The sequence below is a fragment of the Bradysia coprophila genome, unplaced genomic scaffold (genome assembly GCF_014529535.1).
Source record: "Bradysia coprophila strain Holo2 unplaced genomic scaffold, BU_Bcop_v1 contig_350, whole genome shotgun sequence".
Taxonomy (NCBI): domain Eukaryota; kingdom Metazoa; phylum Arthropoda; class Insecta; order Diptera; family Sciaridae; genus Bradysia; species Bradysia coprophila.
In genome coordinates, this window is record NW_023503608.1 from 6,436,508 (window position 1) to 6,450,986 (window position 14,479).

At 38.0% G+C, this 14,479-nt stretch overlaps 4 protein-coding genes across 5 annotated transcripts; 2 read left to right on the forward strand and 2 right to left on the reverse strand.

Annotated features, from left to right (window-relative positions):
* Positions 1 to 1,677: 1,677 nt before the first annotated feature.
* Positions 1,678 to 3,078, reverse strand: LOC119080506. The gene is made up of 2 exons (XM_037188907.1): positions 2,062 to 3,078; positions 1,678 to 1,994 (listed from the first exon to the last, which is right to left on the reverse strand). Exons 1-2 carry the CDS (start codon positions 2,700 to 2,702, stop codon positions 1,775 to 1,777), a joined length of 861 nt encoding a protein of 286 aa, XP_037044802.1. The 5' UTR covers positions 2,703 to 3,078; the 3' UTR covers positions 1,678 to 1,774.
* An 802-nt stretch (positions 3,079 to 3,880) lies between these two features.
* LOC119080411 (mediator of RNA polymerase II transcription subunit 25) lies at positions 3,881 to 11,491 on the reverse strand. The gene is made up of 15 exons (XM_037188748.1): positions 11,026 to 11,491; positions 10,743 to 10,965; positions 10,531 to 10,676; positions 10,077 to 10,462; positions 9,941 to 10,015; positions 9,852 to 9,879; positions 5,463 to 5,618; positions 5,309 to 5,401; positions 5,089 to 5,251; positions 4,856 to 5,032; positions 4,722 to 4,796; positions 4,517 to 4,657; positions 4,332 to 4,451; positions 4,185 to 4,262; positions 3,881 to 4,122 (listed from the first exon to the last, which is right to left on the reverse strand). Exons 1-15 carry the CDS (start codon positions 11,316 to 11,318, stop codon positions 3,988 to 3,990), a joined length of 2,289 nt encoding a protein of 762 aa, XP_037044643.1. The 5' UTR covers positions 11,319 to 11,491; the 3' UTR covers positions 3,881 to 3,987.
* LOC119080438 (probable cytochrome P450 304a1) lies at positions 4,034 to 9,342 on the forward strand. Of its 2 annotated transcripts, none has more exons than XM_037188801.1 (8): positions 4,034 to 4,145; positions 7,276 to 7,527; positions 7,584 to 7,878; positions 7,938 to 8,212; positions 8,274 to 8,454; positions 8,658 to 8,775; positions 8,833 to 8,977; positions 9,039 to 9,342. In XM_037188801.1, exons 2-8 carry the CDS (start codon positions 7,452 to 7,454, stop codon positions 9,218 to 9,220), a joined length of 1,272 nt encoding a protein of 423 aa, XP_037044696.1. In that variant the 5' UTR covers positions 4,034 to 4,145; positions 7,276 to 7,451; the 3' UTR covers positions 9,221 to 9,342. The 2 variants fall into 2 exon arrangements, with proteins under 2 accessions (XP_037044696.1, XP_037044695.1); XM_037188800.1 differs by lacking the exon at positions 4,034 to 4,145 and adding an exon at positions 5,991 to 6,160.
* Positions 11,492 to 11,618: 127 nt separating the features above from the next.
* Positions 11,619 to 13,383, forward strand: LOC119080440 (lethal(2)neighbour of tid protein 2). The gene is made up of 2 exons (XM_037188803.1): positions 11,619 to 11,987; positions 12,162 to 13,383. Exons 1-2 carry the CDS (start codon positions 11,684 to 11,686, stop codon positions 13,370 to 13,372), a joined length of 1,515 nt encoding a protein of 504 aa, XP_037044698.1. The 5' UTR covers positions 11,619 to 11,683; the 3' UTR covers positions 13,373 to 13,383.
* The last annotated feature ends 1,096 nt before the right edge of the window (positions 13,384 to 14,479 follow it).

Genomic DNA, 14,479 nt, shown 5'->3' on the forward strand with positions numbered 1-14,479 from the left:
CAATAATGCATTTTATAGATGTATCTATCTACACCATTTGATAAATAACCTTTATCCATTAATTTTCTATAACTTTACTGGATTTACACAAATTTTCCAAGATCTATCCATGAATTTCACACGGATCGTGATTGATGTAAAGTTGATGGATAAATGATGTAAATTATGGAAACATTATGGAAATTATGTATATATCATGTATTAAAGCTAGAGTCAGTGAAATAAAACGATTTTCCGGTGGGTATTTATATATTTCTTTAATTATACAAAACTTTTTCATAAATTTTTCCACCAATTTTAAGTGATTCTTGATTTATGTAAAATCGATGGATAAACAATGCAGAAATATCCAAAACTTTTACATAACACACATAGATTTTACATTTACTATCCATCCCTCTCACATTATTTTTACATTATTTATACATAAATTACATCAATTTTACATAAATCTTTCATGATTCGTAACTTTTTGTCGTTAAAGAATCAATAGATAATGTATTGAGAACTTTTTCAAAAAACGCTCTTGAAAGTTCTAAGTGTACCGAGTTATGTTAGAAATCACAACGGAAAGAATCATAATTGATGTCAGTTATTAATTGATTATTTTCGAATATTATTAAACGTAATTAAACGTAGGACAAGGGTCAAAAATCGATAAAGTAATAATGGATTCAGTCATGCCACCATTTACATCAAAAACCGAAATTGCAGCATCATAAATGTACCATCCAGAGCAAAATCATTAAATAACATATTAGTTTTACGAAACTATCAATTCGAATCAATATCATTGAAACCAACTTACGATCAGTTATAAAATAATCCCTGAGTCAATCATTGTTAAGTGCAAAGATTTTGATTACGCTTTGAATTACTGGAAAAATCAACATCCAACTGCCGCTCTTCCAATCAACGTAAATTTGCAACAATTATGGGATTTACCATTCGTTAATGAAACTGTTGAATATATTTCAAATTCTGACACAAAGACGAAAGCAAGAATGTTAGCAGTTACACAAAAAGAATGTGGCGGGTGGTTACAAGCGCTCCCATCGCCTTATTTGGGTACGTTGATGGATTTGGATACATTAAGAATTGCTGCTGGTATACGGCTTGGAGCGGAAATTCTTAAACCATATACTACTTGTATATGTGGACACCCTGTGGATAAACATTTGTACGCCACATAATTCTGAACGATCTGATAATGAAAGCCCTTGCGACAGCTGGTTTTCCTGCAATTTTGGAACCACCAGGATTGATACGTAAAGACAAGAAACGTCCTGATGGGTTAACAATTACACCTTGGATGAATGGCAGGAGCTTGGTTTGTTCGATTAGTTGTAAGGAGAATATTGCCTAAATACACTTTCACCCCATCCGGTGCAGTGCATTTTTCTCTGAGGTAACACGTAAGGTGAAAGAAAAAAATTCTTCTACTAATGACTAGCATAATCCAACGAATACCAAAAAGCTATATTCGGAGACCCGTTGAATTTCAATTGGTCGACGTTTTCGTAAAGTGACCCTTAGTCTATAACATGCGCTCAACTCAAGCACATTTCCACCGGTTGTGCTATTTATATTCTCCTTAGATTTTCAAAATGTAAGATCTTGTAATCAGAACCAAGAGGACCTTGGTCATTCAGTTCCAATTAAATGAAACTGCCAATGGTGTCAGTGATAAAAGATATTTTTTTTTCGTGAATAAATGTAAAATAATGCACAGGAAAACCACAGATAAAGCGAATTATCATTTGAATATAAACTTTTAGAAATCATTCAGTAGGGCTCCGAACAACTGTTCATATTCTCGTTTCACTTCGGTTTTATATGCAGCCAATATATGGTCGGCATCAGTTACTTCCCTCAATGGGTGATCTCTGAATGAAATTTCATCTTCCGGTCTCTTGTCATAAAAGTCGTTGATTTTCCCACCAAATGTAACGTCCTTTCTGACCTGGGCTTCGTAAGAATAGTCGTGAACATTGCTATGACAACGAGAAAAGTAAACCAAATCAGTCAATCAAGAACGATAAAGCCTAAATGAATTCTTACTAAGAGACTGATTGAGTTCTCAACATTTTGATGTTGTCCAATCTTTCTTGAATACATTTATCCTTGAAGCAAAGTAGTACGGGAGTTGCGACCTTTGTCAATTCGTTCATTTGGCCATCAGTTAGCCATAGTTTTGAGAAACTGCGAATAATTCCAGCAGAGATGATGAGGCACGGACACGAAAGAAAAGTGTTTCGATAAAATGACCCATTTTCATCCGAGAAACATCGGATAATTTCTTGGCAGGATACAAATCCCTCATTTTCAGCTATGCTTCGATTATCGTCTGAGGTCCCGTCTTGAAGCAAAATCTGGATATTTTTATTCAATGTTTCTATGTGCGTTGCTAGCGCTGTCAATCGTTGTGCCGTATCCTTATACTCAGCCGACGCAGACTGTTTCAAAATGTTCTCACTGAGTACGGATTGACAGCAATCCAATAGAGTGAACAATCTCTGCAGAATTACCCAATAGTCGGGTGGAAGGTCGTCCATTGATGCTTTGACGATGTAATAAATTTTGTTGCGTAGGTCTGTGAAATTGTATTCGTTCGGTGGAAGTTTCGGAAAAGTAGCAATTGGATCTGGCACTTTGATGGAAATTATATAAGATTTGGAGTGGTCTGATTGGGCAAGACCCATTTTCGATAAAGCCGGCACTTCGTACTGTTTCAAGCGATACTGGTAATACAAGCCACAAGCTTTTCAATTTTGCATCGCCACTATATCACACCCAAATGACTCACTTTTCACTGAATTAAAATCGAATGTCTGCGAGTTCAATTGGTCATTTACAAAAATATAGTTGGAGTAGTAGTATTCTTAATCAATACATCCAAGTGATGTAGAAGAGTTTGTTAAACTTGATTTATGGCGTAGTGCAATGGACCGTATTCGGCCAGGTTGAATTTTGTTGTTGTTTAGTTTTAATAGTTCAGTTTTGTCTCATAAAAAAGGTGTCACTGTCCCACTGACGGTCTTAATGAACAGGTTTTTCGTAATTTCAGGTTTGAGAGGTACCAATTGCCAACCGTCACAGTGTCCCAATGAAAATAAAATTTCTAGGTTTTTGGATGACAAATATTCAACAGCTCACTGAGCTCACTTTAATAATAGACTGTCTGGATTTTCCAACCTGTCACTGTCAGAAAAATTGATTAGAGAAACAGCGCAATTTATTTGAATCTATAAAAAAATGGAAGTAGACCTGAAAATAACTTCTGAGATTTTGAAGGATCAAGGCCTATTTTAAGGATGTTAAATCCTCGATAATTCTAACGTTTTTCAGTCGTCTGAAACGACAATAGATTGATCTAAGTACGTCCGTTTTTATGGTTTTTTTCATACGTTTTCCATGCTTTTGCCACCAGAATTCAGAAATTTTGTGAATTGTCTGGAATTTGAATCCTTAAAAGGCCATCTTTGGCTTTTTGGCAACCAATATTAAATGGGAACCAAATGTAAACATCGACTTCGTAATTTTTCATCGTGTGAACAGACTGATGTGCTGAGTGTAGTGAAAATGGAATCAGATCTACCACAAAACTTTTACATTTTCATTTCTTGAACTTTGTTGTGGTGCATGCGAATACCAAACGACTCTTCGAATTTTCAAAATAATTTTCTACTTTGCGTTGTTCAAGGGAGTTAGGGTTTGAAATGGTTTGAAGTGAGTTAACTTCACTTATAAACTTAACAGAAAATAGTGATTTATCTACGGAGTGTCGCATGAAACAGGCTCCATCCCTTTACTTCTTAATTCAATGCTATCCCTTCGCCAAGAGCAAAGTTTCGTTGTCCTGCACCAATAAACATCAACATTTTGATTGTAAATTCTTATATTAATCCCATTAAAATCCTATGATTAAATCCAGTGGTCACTCATCGTTATTCATCGACCCTATGCTCCGTTACAAAATGGAATGCCTCACATAAAGTCGAATGATGATTCATCGTACGGGGCATTCGGATTTTGTGGTCGAACGCCCATATGCGGACCCATTCCTTGTTGATTCTGCATACCCATCACGGGACGGTACTGAGAATTTGGCGATTGTGGTGGCTGTGATTACAACAATTTGTTTAGTAAGTACAAGACAAATCGATTCATCGATCAAATTCTACCTGCTGTTGAAGTAAGTGTCGCAAGCCGGGATTGTTGCTCGGCAGTACCGGACGCATCATGCGTTGTGCATTGAGTAACTAAAACACGAATGATTTCAATTTAAAGCGACGAAATTTACGATCTTTGGTTTGTTGTTATATAATTACCTGATTGGCTTGTTGTGGATTATTTAAATTGGCTCGCTGTTGTTGTTGCTGTTGTTGCGCCTGCTGCTGTTGTTGTTGCTGTTGCATCATAGCGTTTGCCGCATACCGTTGATTGTGATTCTAAATGAAGTTTTGATTTAATTCAGAGGCCAAAATGGTATAAAATTCAGATCTTCACTGATTACCTCAGCCATTTTGAAGTCTTGTTGCTGAGCTGCCATTTGCATATTGTTCGACATGTTATCTTGCATTTGTTGTACGGGCATTTGGCCGTATCCATCGAAACTTTTAAATGGATCCGATTGTGTACCTGGCTCTAGTTTAATCTGATCGGAGAGGAAAAGTAAAATATTGGCTAGTCAAGGTACTCATTCGTCAATCTAATCTTACTTGATTGTTCGAAGAACCAGGTGCTCCTGGTGGTATCGGTTGAGTCGGCTGTCCGGTTAATTGGCCCTGTGGATTCTGAATATTTCAATATTTCAAAACTCTAATCAATGGACCATTGAACTATTCATTTTTACCTGACGAATTCCCTGCTTCTGTTGTATTACTTTACGCAAGCGGTCCACAAATCCAACCTGATTGTTCGGAACAAAGCCGAGAAAAGCTTTCTTTTCCGGTGTGTATAACAGAATCAGAACCTTAATGTCACAAGCTACGTTGTTCGCTGGCGACATTGTAAAATGAACGCAACCAGCCTAAATAAAATCAAAAATTTATACCCTAAGTTGATGGAAAAGTTTCAACAACTTACGAAACCAGAGCTCATGACTTTAGATAATGCCTCCAAAGCTTCGCAAGCATTCGGATGAAAAACCACTGTTTTTGAATCCTTCAAGAATTGTCCGCCAATATTTCCAACCAATTGCTTCGGCATCAGCTGCATAATCAGCCTGGACGGCCAGTTGTCGGCTTTTCTATTTCAATAAAAAAAAATTATTTTGCGCCCGAGCCAAATGAATCAATTATTTTACATTTCCAGTTCGCCATCCTTTATGTTAGCAGTCACATTGCAAGGAACTTGTCTTGTGACCTTCGGTTGATCAGCAGCTTTCGCTTTCTCAATCCTTAGATAAATGAAGAAAACAATTAGATCAAGCAAGGCAATTTGATGTTTCATTCGTTTACCATTCCAATACACCGGACCAGATTTTCTCTCGTGCTGTTGATCCGGTAGGGGCATTTGGTGGTTTTTGCTGAACCAAAGGTGCCTGTTGTTGTTGCTGCTGCTGTTGTTGTTGTTGCATTTGTTGCTGCTGTTGTTGTTGTTGCATTTGCTGTTGCTGCGTAAGAAAAAAAAAATTTGCAGGAGGACAGATTGTAATATTTCATTATCAGAGCAATAAAAAAGTTAGTGATAAAAATTCGTAAGATAATTGCATCAACCACCACAGACGCAAGACCATTTATCAGTATATGATGCATCCTCCTAAGACTCAATATTTCTAATAGCTCGATAATAGAGTCTTCCACTTCGTTTCTTTTTCCATACATTTTGCTACATTAGCCCACTTAACCCCGAGACTCATCATTCATTTTTGTGTTCGCTGTCTCTAACGGACTTAAGCCGTCATTCATTCAACTATCGATCATTTTGTCCGAAATAACAAAGAAACAAACGATTAACTGAAGTGACCCACACTTATAACGATAAGAATGAGAAACAATCAGTTGAATTTTACCCATAGAAGTGAACAAACGTAAATCAAATCAATCACAATTTACTTAAGAAATGGCTTCGTTGGTGCTACTAGCCGTTTGTTTTGGAATGATTGTGTACAAAGCGTACAAATATATGTTCTTTAAGCCGCCGAATTTTCCACCAGGTAAAATGCAAAGATAATTGTGCTGTGAACTTTGTAGACTATAGCGTGAAACATTTGGGCAGATCAAGATTTTCGAAATGATTTTTTTTGTTCAAAAGTCGTCTGGAAGACCATTTGTGCAGTTTTTATTTTTAACAGTCTAGCAGATCAAGTGATTAAGCAAATACATATTTCATGCTTCCGGGATGAAAATGAGGTCAATTTTGGATTTTTTCTCGAGTTTTCTAAGACACATACGCAGACTATGCCCTCGCTATAACCTTCGATGATATGAAAGTTTCCGCTCGGTTATTTTCAAACATCACCATGAGTGGTATAGTTTACGATGTACGAATCTTAATGTTTATCTGAACGACTGCTGCAATATGTATATGTGAAATATGCACAATTATGTGGACGAACAACTAATTGTGAATTTCTATGATGTTTTTATAGTTCAAATATGTGCTGGTCAGTTTTTCTTGATTGGCACGCCGTGAAAACGTAGAAAATCTTTAGGCGGAAAACACAAGAGCAATTTTGCGTTGATAGGATGGACAATTATGCTGCGTTTTCCACTGTAATTCGATATTCATCATAGGCTAAACAATGGAAAACCCAGCGAAAGCTCAACTGTTCGTGTGAGGTTTGATCGAGGCGAAACCGAGATCAATGAACTCACGCGAACTTGAGTTTTGTAGGAAAAATACACAAGAGAACTGAATGCAGTTGAATCAAATTCCTGATAAAAAAACTTAAAAAATTTCGAAAACAATAGACGGCCTCCATAAGTGATTACACCATGGAATTACGCTTCATTATTTTTTGTGACTAGTGATAAGTGAAAATTCGAAAAGAGATACGTTAAATCTGGTACGAATTTTATAACATCAATTCATCATCATAAAGTCGATAATAAAATCAGAATGTAGTGATTACTCGAATAAGTTTACTATCTGCACTGTTTAGACGCGCCTGCAAAAAGAATTCTCTCTGCACAAGTGTTATAAGAAGGTGTACACTGTACAGCTTGGGAATAGAATCCTCGCACTGTGATGTCAGAGAATTACAACCGAGATAGCTTTCGACAATTAGATGCAAAAATATTTTTTTTTAAATAACTTTAACATGCATAGGTCCACCGCGTATACCATTCTTTGGGGCATATTTATTCCTCCTATTGATCAACTACCATGACATCCAACATTCAATCGATTGGCTTTGCAAATACTACAAGACAAATGTTCTTGGTCTATATCTCGGTACGTTTGCTGTAGCTATTGCAAATGATGCCGCTAGTATAAAAGAAACTATGTTCAATACGAAAATGGATGGCCGACCGAACATACTATTAGGACAGATACGACATCCGGACAATGTTAACAAAGGTTTTTCTTCCTGTTTTCTCTGCAGAATTTAGTGATTAAGATCCATTATTCGGCAGGTGTTTTCTTCACGCAAGGTTTATTCTGGAGAGACGAGAGACGATTCACGTTAAGACATTTAAGAGACTTTGGTTTCGGACGTCGATTCACAGAACTTGAATTGGATTTAGAAGACGAGTTGAGGCAATTGGTTGAAATGATTAAGTATGGTCCGAAATATCCACATGAAGAAGAGCTCTTTCACGATGGCATGGCATCATGTCCCAATATTTTCAATGCGTTGGCTGCCAATTCATTTCTGAAAGTTATGTGCAATGAACGGATTCCCAGGGATAAACAGGGCATCTTGTTGCGGTAAATGAATTTGGAATTTCAAACCTTTTTCGTTTAACTAAAATCTAAATCAAATTTAGAGCAGCTAAGGATACATACAAGTTTGCGAAGCTTGGTCAGAGCTACGGTCGAATGATGAGCATATTACCATGGGTTGTAAACGTATTTCCAAACCTATCTGGTTATAATGAAATAAGGCCGGCTGTCAATGGTCAATATGAGTTCATGAAAATGTTCGTTGACGAACAGTATAAAACGTATGATGAGAATCACGAGCGTCATTTCTTAGACGTGTATTTCAAGGAAATGAAAGCAGCAGAACGAAACAAACACTTTCGAAATGCAGAATTTAGCTGTAAAAGCAAATGTGAAAAATGGTCCGTTTGATCAATAAGACAATCGTCCATTTCTTTTAGACGATCAGCTCATCATGACGTGCGTAGATTTCTTTATGGCTGCGAGTGTTGCAATACCCCTTGCTGTTGCATACTTGGTCCGCCTGCTCATTTTGAATCCTCATATGAAGCAAAGAGTTCAAGGCGAAATTGATAGAGTAGTTGGACAATCAAGGCTACCTAACTTGAGTGATAGAACGGAGTGAGTAGGTGTTTAGATCCTGGATCTGTGACCTGTATTCCGTATCTCTACGAACGTCTTGCAATTTGTTTTTAAATTGCTTGTTGACAATATGGTTTCACGCATATAATTGGCGGTTCTGAAACTGAAAAGGTCGCAGACTCTCGGCCCTCTTTTCCGTATTTTTAAAAATCGAGATTTAACTTCCACTTCATTGCTCACAGATTGCCTTACACTGAAGCATGTATTAGGGAATCGCTTCGATACAACACTCTTATTCCGAATGGTATTCCCCGTGTCGCTTTGGAATCAACTACGTTGTCTGATTACGACATTCCAGCTGTAAATATTTCACAAACATTTTTTCCAACAACAAAATAAATTAAATTATTTTGCCAGAATTGTGTCATAGGTATTGGATTGAGATCGGCACATTTGGATTCGAATGAATGGGACAATTCTAACAAATTTCAACCGGAACGATTTTTAAACAATGAAGGAAAATTGGATTTAAAGAAAGACCTGTCTATACCGTTCGGTGCTGGTGAGTTATTTATTTTGAGTCTCATCCGAAGACAAAACTACTGCAACCTTTATTTCACCAGGGAAACGATTGTGTGCCGGTGAGACTCATGCCAGAAATTTAATGTTTCTATTAACGACTACGATTCTACAAAACTTTGACATTTCTGTGCCTGTTGAGTCGAATTTACCTCGAGACGGTGACTTTATTACGGGAATTGCGTCTATCGTTCCAGACTTCTTCGTAAAATTCGAAGCAAGATAAAGTTTTGAATAACAGGCTGGTCATCTGCTCTAGACAGTGACCACAAATACTCTGGTTAAGGTTTTACTCACATAGCAACATGTATATTAAAATGAAGTACAAGATTCAGTACCATAAACATTCTTCACCTTTTATAAATACCTAAACTTAGCGCTAGTCCACATCATCACAACACATACGAAGCAAAAGAAATCGTTTCTTCGGAGACTCAGAATTACTTTTCATTTCAAAAAATGCAAAGCAAATTAAAGGTCGATGGATTACTGACTCTACGGGCAAAGGCCAGACAAAATAGAAAGTAGCTGTAAATGTTCAATGAAAAGCTCGAAGAAATTGGCAAATGGTGTCACACAATTTTGAGTGGTGGGTAACCCCTCCGGTAAAAGCAAATTTCTTGAAGCAGATTAATAAGTTAAACGTTGTCTGAAGTAATGAGCAGACAAGGTGAGAATAACCGAGACATAAAATTCTAACTTACAATAGAATCAAACATACCTGTTGTTGTTGTTGCTGCTGCTGCTGTTGTTGTTGCTGTTGCTGCTGCTGAAAACAAAAAACATCGAAAAAAGGCAATAGGATCTTTCCCGTTTGAGAAATGATAACTAAACTTACTTGCTGTTGTTGCACTTGTTGTTGCTGCTGCTGTTGTTGTTGAAGAACTAAACACAAGATAATTTGTAAGCAAACACACGTCAAAAGAACCATGCAATTAAGACTTACCGTTGGGCGCATTATTCATTTGCATTTGCTGTTGGTGCATTTGGAATCGTTGCACATTAGCCATTTGATTTTGTACTGAAAGTCACATTAAAATTGAAAAACGATTCTGTTAAGCCTAAGTATCGAGTATACTAACTGCCAGGTCCCGGTATCGACGGTGGCGTAGACAATTGTGAAATTAGTGCAGAATTGGAATTCGGGCTGGGTTGTTGATTTTGTGGAAACATCATCGATCGATTCGGTTGTTGCATACCGAACCGGTTCACTTGCATCTGATTACCGTAAACCATTTGTGGATTTTGATTCGGTCCAACGTATGGTTGATTCATTGGTTGATTTTGCTTGTGATAATCCGCGCCATTGTTGCCACGAATCATATTACTTGGCTGTTGGCCCGACATGAGGTGTTGTTGTTGATCCATTGGCATATTTTGCTGAGCTGGATTCGATACGGTTGATAGTGGACTGGGCTGCATTGATGGATTGACGGTGGTTAGTGGGCTAATTGGTCGTTCTTTGAGGCTGAAGAAAAGATTCGAGAATTTTTAGTCGAAGAAAAGAGTAGTTTCTGGACGGAGAGCTGAACGAACCTGTATCCTTTCAATAAGACCAAATGTCTTGGATCTTTCGAGTAATTTTTGTTCGGTAATGTGGAAAGATCTCCGTCAGCTTTTTCAAATAATTTGAATAAAATTCCGATCTTCCGCGGCGATATAATCGACAGGTTGACGTTTTGCTGAAACAAGTGAGTGTGCAGTGAGTGACCAATGGATAACAATTGTCCCCTAGACATCAAACAAACCTCATGAAAAATAGTCGCCATCTGTTCAACAGTTTTGTTCTCATACTGCTGGCATTCTTGTACCGGCATTGAATACGGTGCACTATTGCAAATCAAAATGCAATGCTTCTGTACCTGCATGAATCGATCGTCTCGCATCTCGTTCATGTCATCAAAGCACACCAAAGTTGTGGCCATACCTTCAGCTAAATTGGCATTGGACTCGCTTTTACCTCCCGTCAGTCTGCATACCAAATTCAAATCAATATCGATAAAACTGGGCTACTTAATCGATTACACCTACTCCAACTTCTCAATCACGCTCATTGTCTTCTGTGCAGTTTGGAACGGTCCGTATGTCACACAAACATCAGGCATACAAGCCGTTTTATAGACGACAACGCCGTACATTAAACTATTTGCTTCCGACACATAATTATCGCGTTCGCGTTCATCGGTTATGCCTCCTTGGAAGTATTCCAAAGTTGGTCCGATGTAATGTTGCTTGATTTCATTCAGGTAAGCACCGTTCACTGCCGTACCCTCTATGAGGAATATTACGTTGGCAACGTTATCGAAATCGTTCGTCGTCACCATTTCGAATGGGTAAATATGGACAGAAACGAAACAATGAAATGTATTCCAAGTTTACTGTACTGTTTTCAACTTTCCACTCTACCACCCAAACAAATTTTGACAGACAGAAATGCCTATGAGCGAAAATGTCACCGCTATATTATCAGAGACGGCGGAATGTGGGGTAATTATGCGATGTTTATGAGATTGTTTTGATGTTTCGAGTGTTTCTCCGACTAGTGCCGCAACTGAGCAAAATCGAACAGCTGTTCGAACCGTGCGTGTGCGATGCCGTCATGCGGATTATCGCCAAACTAATTTGAACACATGTAACTATTACGATATGTTGACATTTTGACACATAAAATAGAATCCCCGGTGTCCAAATGGGGACCATCAACGCTCCAATTCAAAAGAATGCCAATAAAACGCGTACAAATTCACGTACAAAGAACCAAACGAATAAGCTACGCCAATTCTACTCGAAATATGTAAATTTGGAGTATGCCAAGTCATTACTGTTCGACGCATCACAATTGCATATCGTTTCCATTGGAATTCTCTTTGTTGAGCTGGTTCTCAATGTTTTGGTGGTACAAAAAGCTGGATACACCGAAATCGACTGGAAAGCGTACATGCAAGAATGTGAAGGATTTCTCAATGGAACCACCGATTATGGACAGCTTAAAGGTATGTCTATTTAAGTACTTTAGGTGTATGCAATTTGGGACTCGTTTTTCTGAATGGTTGAAGCGTGTTATAAATAGACATCGAACTGCTCGACAGTAAAAATAGATTCAATATTGCGGATCTCATTATATTTCTCATTGATTGATTTATGAAGATCCTTTTTTCCATCCACAGGCGATACTGGCCCTTTGGTGTATCCAGCTGGTTTTGTGTACATCTACTCGCTGTTATATTTCGTAACATCACAAGGACAAAACATTAAACTGGCCCAGTACATTTTCGTCGGGATCTACTTACTTCAAATGTACTTAGTGTTACGGATTTACACTAAGACGCGAAAAGTACCGCCGTATGTGTTAATATTCAGTGCCTTCACTTCGTATCGCATCCATTCAATTTACGTGCTGCGTTTATTCAACGATCCGATTGCAATTTTGCTACTGTACATAGCGTTGAACTTCTTTCTGGATAGCAAATGGACATTGGGCAGTGTATTCTTCAGTCTGGGCGTTTCTGTTAAAATGAATGTCCTACTGTTTGCTCCTGCCATTTTAATGTTTTACCTGACCAATTTGGGCTACATTAAAACAATGGTTCAGTTGATTGTGTGCGGTGTCGTTCAACTGATCCTGGGCGCTCCATTTTTGGCAACCTATCCGGTCAATTACATCAAAGGGAGTTTCGACATCGGACGTGTGTTCGAACACAAATGGACCGTCAATTACCGATTTCTGAGCCGATACTTTTTCGAACACAAATATTTTCATCTTGGACTGTTGATCATCCATCTGATGTTGTTGGCGGTGTTCGTTCGACCTTGTTTCAAATATATGCAGAGCTACACTCGCTTGAGAATGTTGGAGAAGCAATTCCAGCCGCAGATTGATAAGAAAAATGCCGAATTGAAGCAGAACGTGGGTAAAAAGGCCAAAGTCGAAGACGATGAAGACGATTTAAGTGTCGAGCAACAGAAATTCCTTGCCTCGTTTGAAAAGTCAATGCAAAATGCTTCCGGAAAAAAACCAGTTAAGAACAAGACAAACGATGACGAAACACCGGACCGATACGAGATATTCTTTGAAAAGGCAACACAATTGGTTGTTCTTCCAATATTTTTATCAAACTTCATCGGAATAATATGCGCTCGAAGCTTGCATTATCAATTTTATGTTTGGTACTTCCATAGCTTGCCATATCTTGCCTGGTTTACGGAATTCGATGTTACAGTTAAGTTTTTATTGCTAGGATTTATTGAATTGGCATGGAATACGTATCCAAGCACTGACTTCTCCAGTGGCGTACTACATGCATGCCATTTAGTTTTGTTGTTTGGTATAGGGAAACATTTGTTCAAGAGGCAAGAGTCTGAGAAAATTAAAAAGTAGTTGACCAAAGAAAAGACGTTTTATTCTTACTGCTTCAAAGAATCAACACCTAAAATGTGAAATGGGGCGAAGGGTCGGAACTAAAATCGTTAAGCTGAGATGGAATCGGCAAGCTAGTACTAAATAAAGAGTGCATACTATTCGGGTGGGCAATGTCTAACCATTTGGTCTGTCCAAAAACTCATAAAAACCTTACGAACTGGTTTTAACAAAAGAATTCTTCTGTTTTATTGTTTGTTAAGGTTTTATACGTTTTAGAGCAGTGGTGACACCCACCTTTGCTATGATAAGGTGAAATTTTTATATGGAAAGCGGGTTAGTTAAAATTCCAAGATTTATATCCGAGGGGAAAACTGCGCTGGAAAGTCATGGTACGAGGCCCGGAAAAGTCACTATACATGTGCACGTACAGTCAAGTTCATTGGTTCAGCTTGACTCTCAGCTTCTCGTTCACATCTCTAAGCTTAACTCAAGATAAGTATTCACTTTTCGTGAGTTTCGTTTATTTCAATCGTTTTATTCATTCCAAATACATTTTACATGACATTATCTCTTTTCATTTATTTCCTTCTACACCTACACGTAAGAGTCTTTCTCATGCTTGCTAAGGAAACCGAAAATTGACACTTTTTGCTTTCGGTCCCCTCAGCAAGCATGAAAAACTCTATACGTCACACGAAAATGCGTGAAAGTGACGTAAATAACCATTTCATTCAGGCGGACCAAAAACGTCTCATTCCCTCACCAGATAGAGAGCCAAAACAACAACTTTTTCTCATCTTTTCTTCCACGTTTCGTTCCACTGGCATAGCTTTTCGTTCCCATTCACGTCGCATAAAATTCGTATCTGTCACTCGGAACTTCGAACAAGTTGTATGAAACAAGAAAACAAGCCATCGTCGATTTTTGGAGGGTATATAGTAATTGAATCAGGGGGGACCCTCCTGAGTCATTTGCATCAAAAAAAATCCTCGCAGTTTTCACGCCAGAAATCATGAAAAAATGGTCCTCACTAGGGTGACCAAAATAGTTTTTGTTGCATATCACCGACAATACGTAACGCATTTATCTGAAATTATGGTCATTGGTGGAGGTGTTGACGCCGCA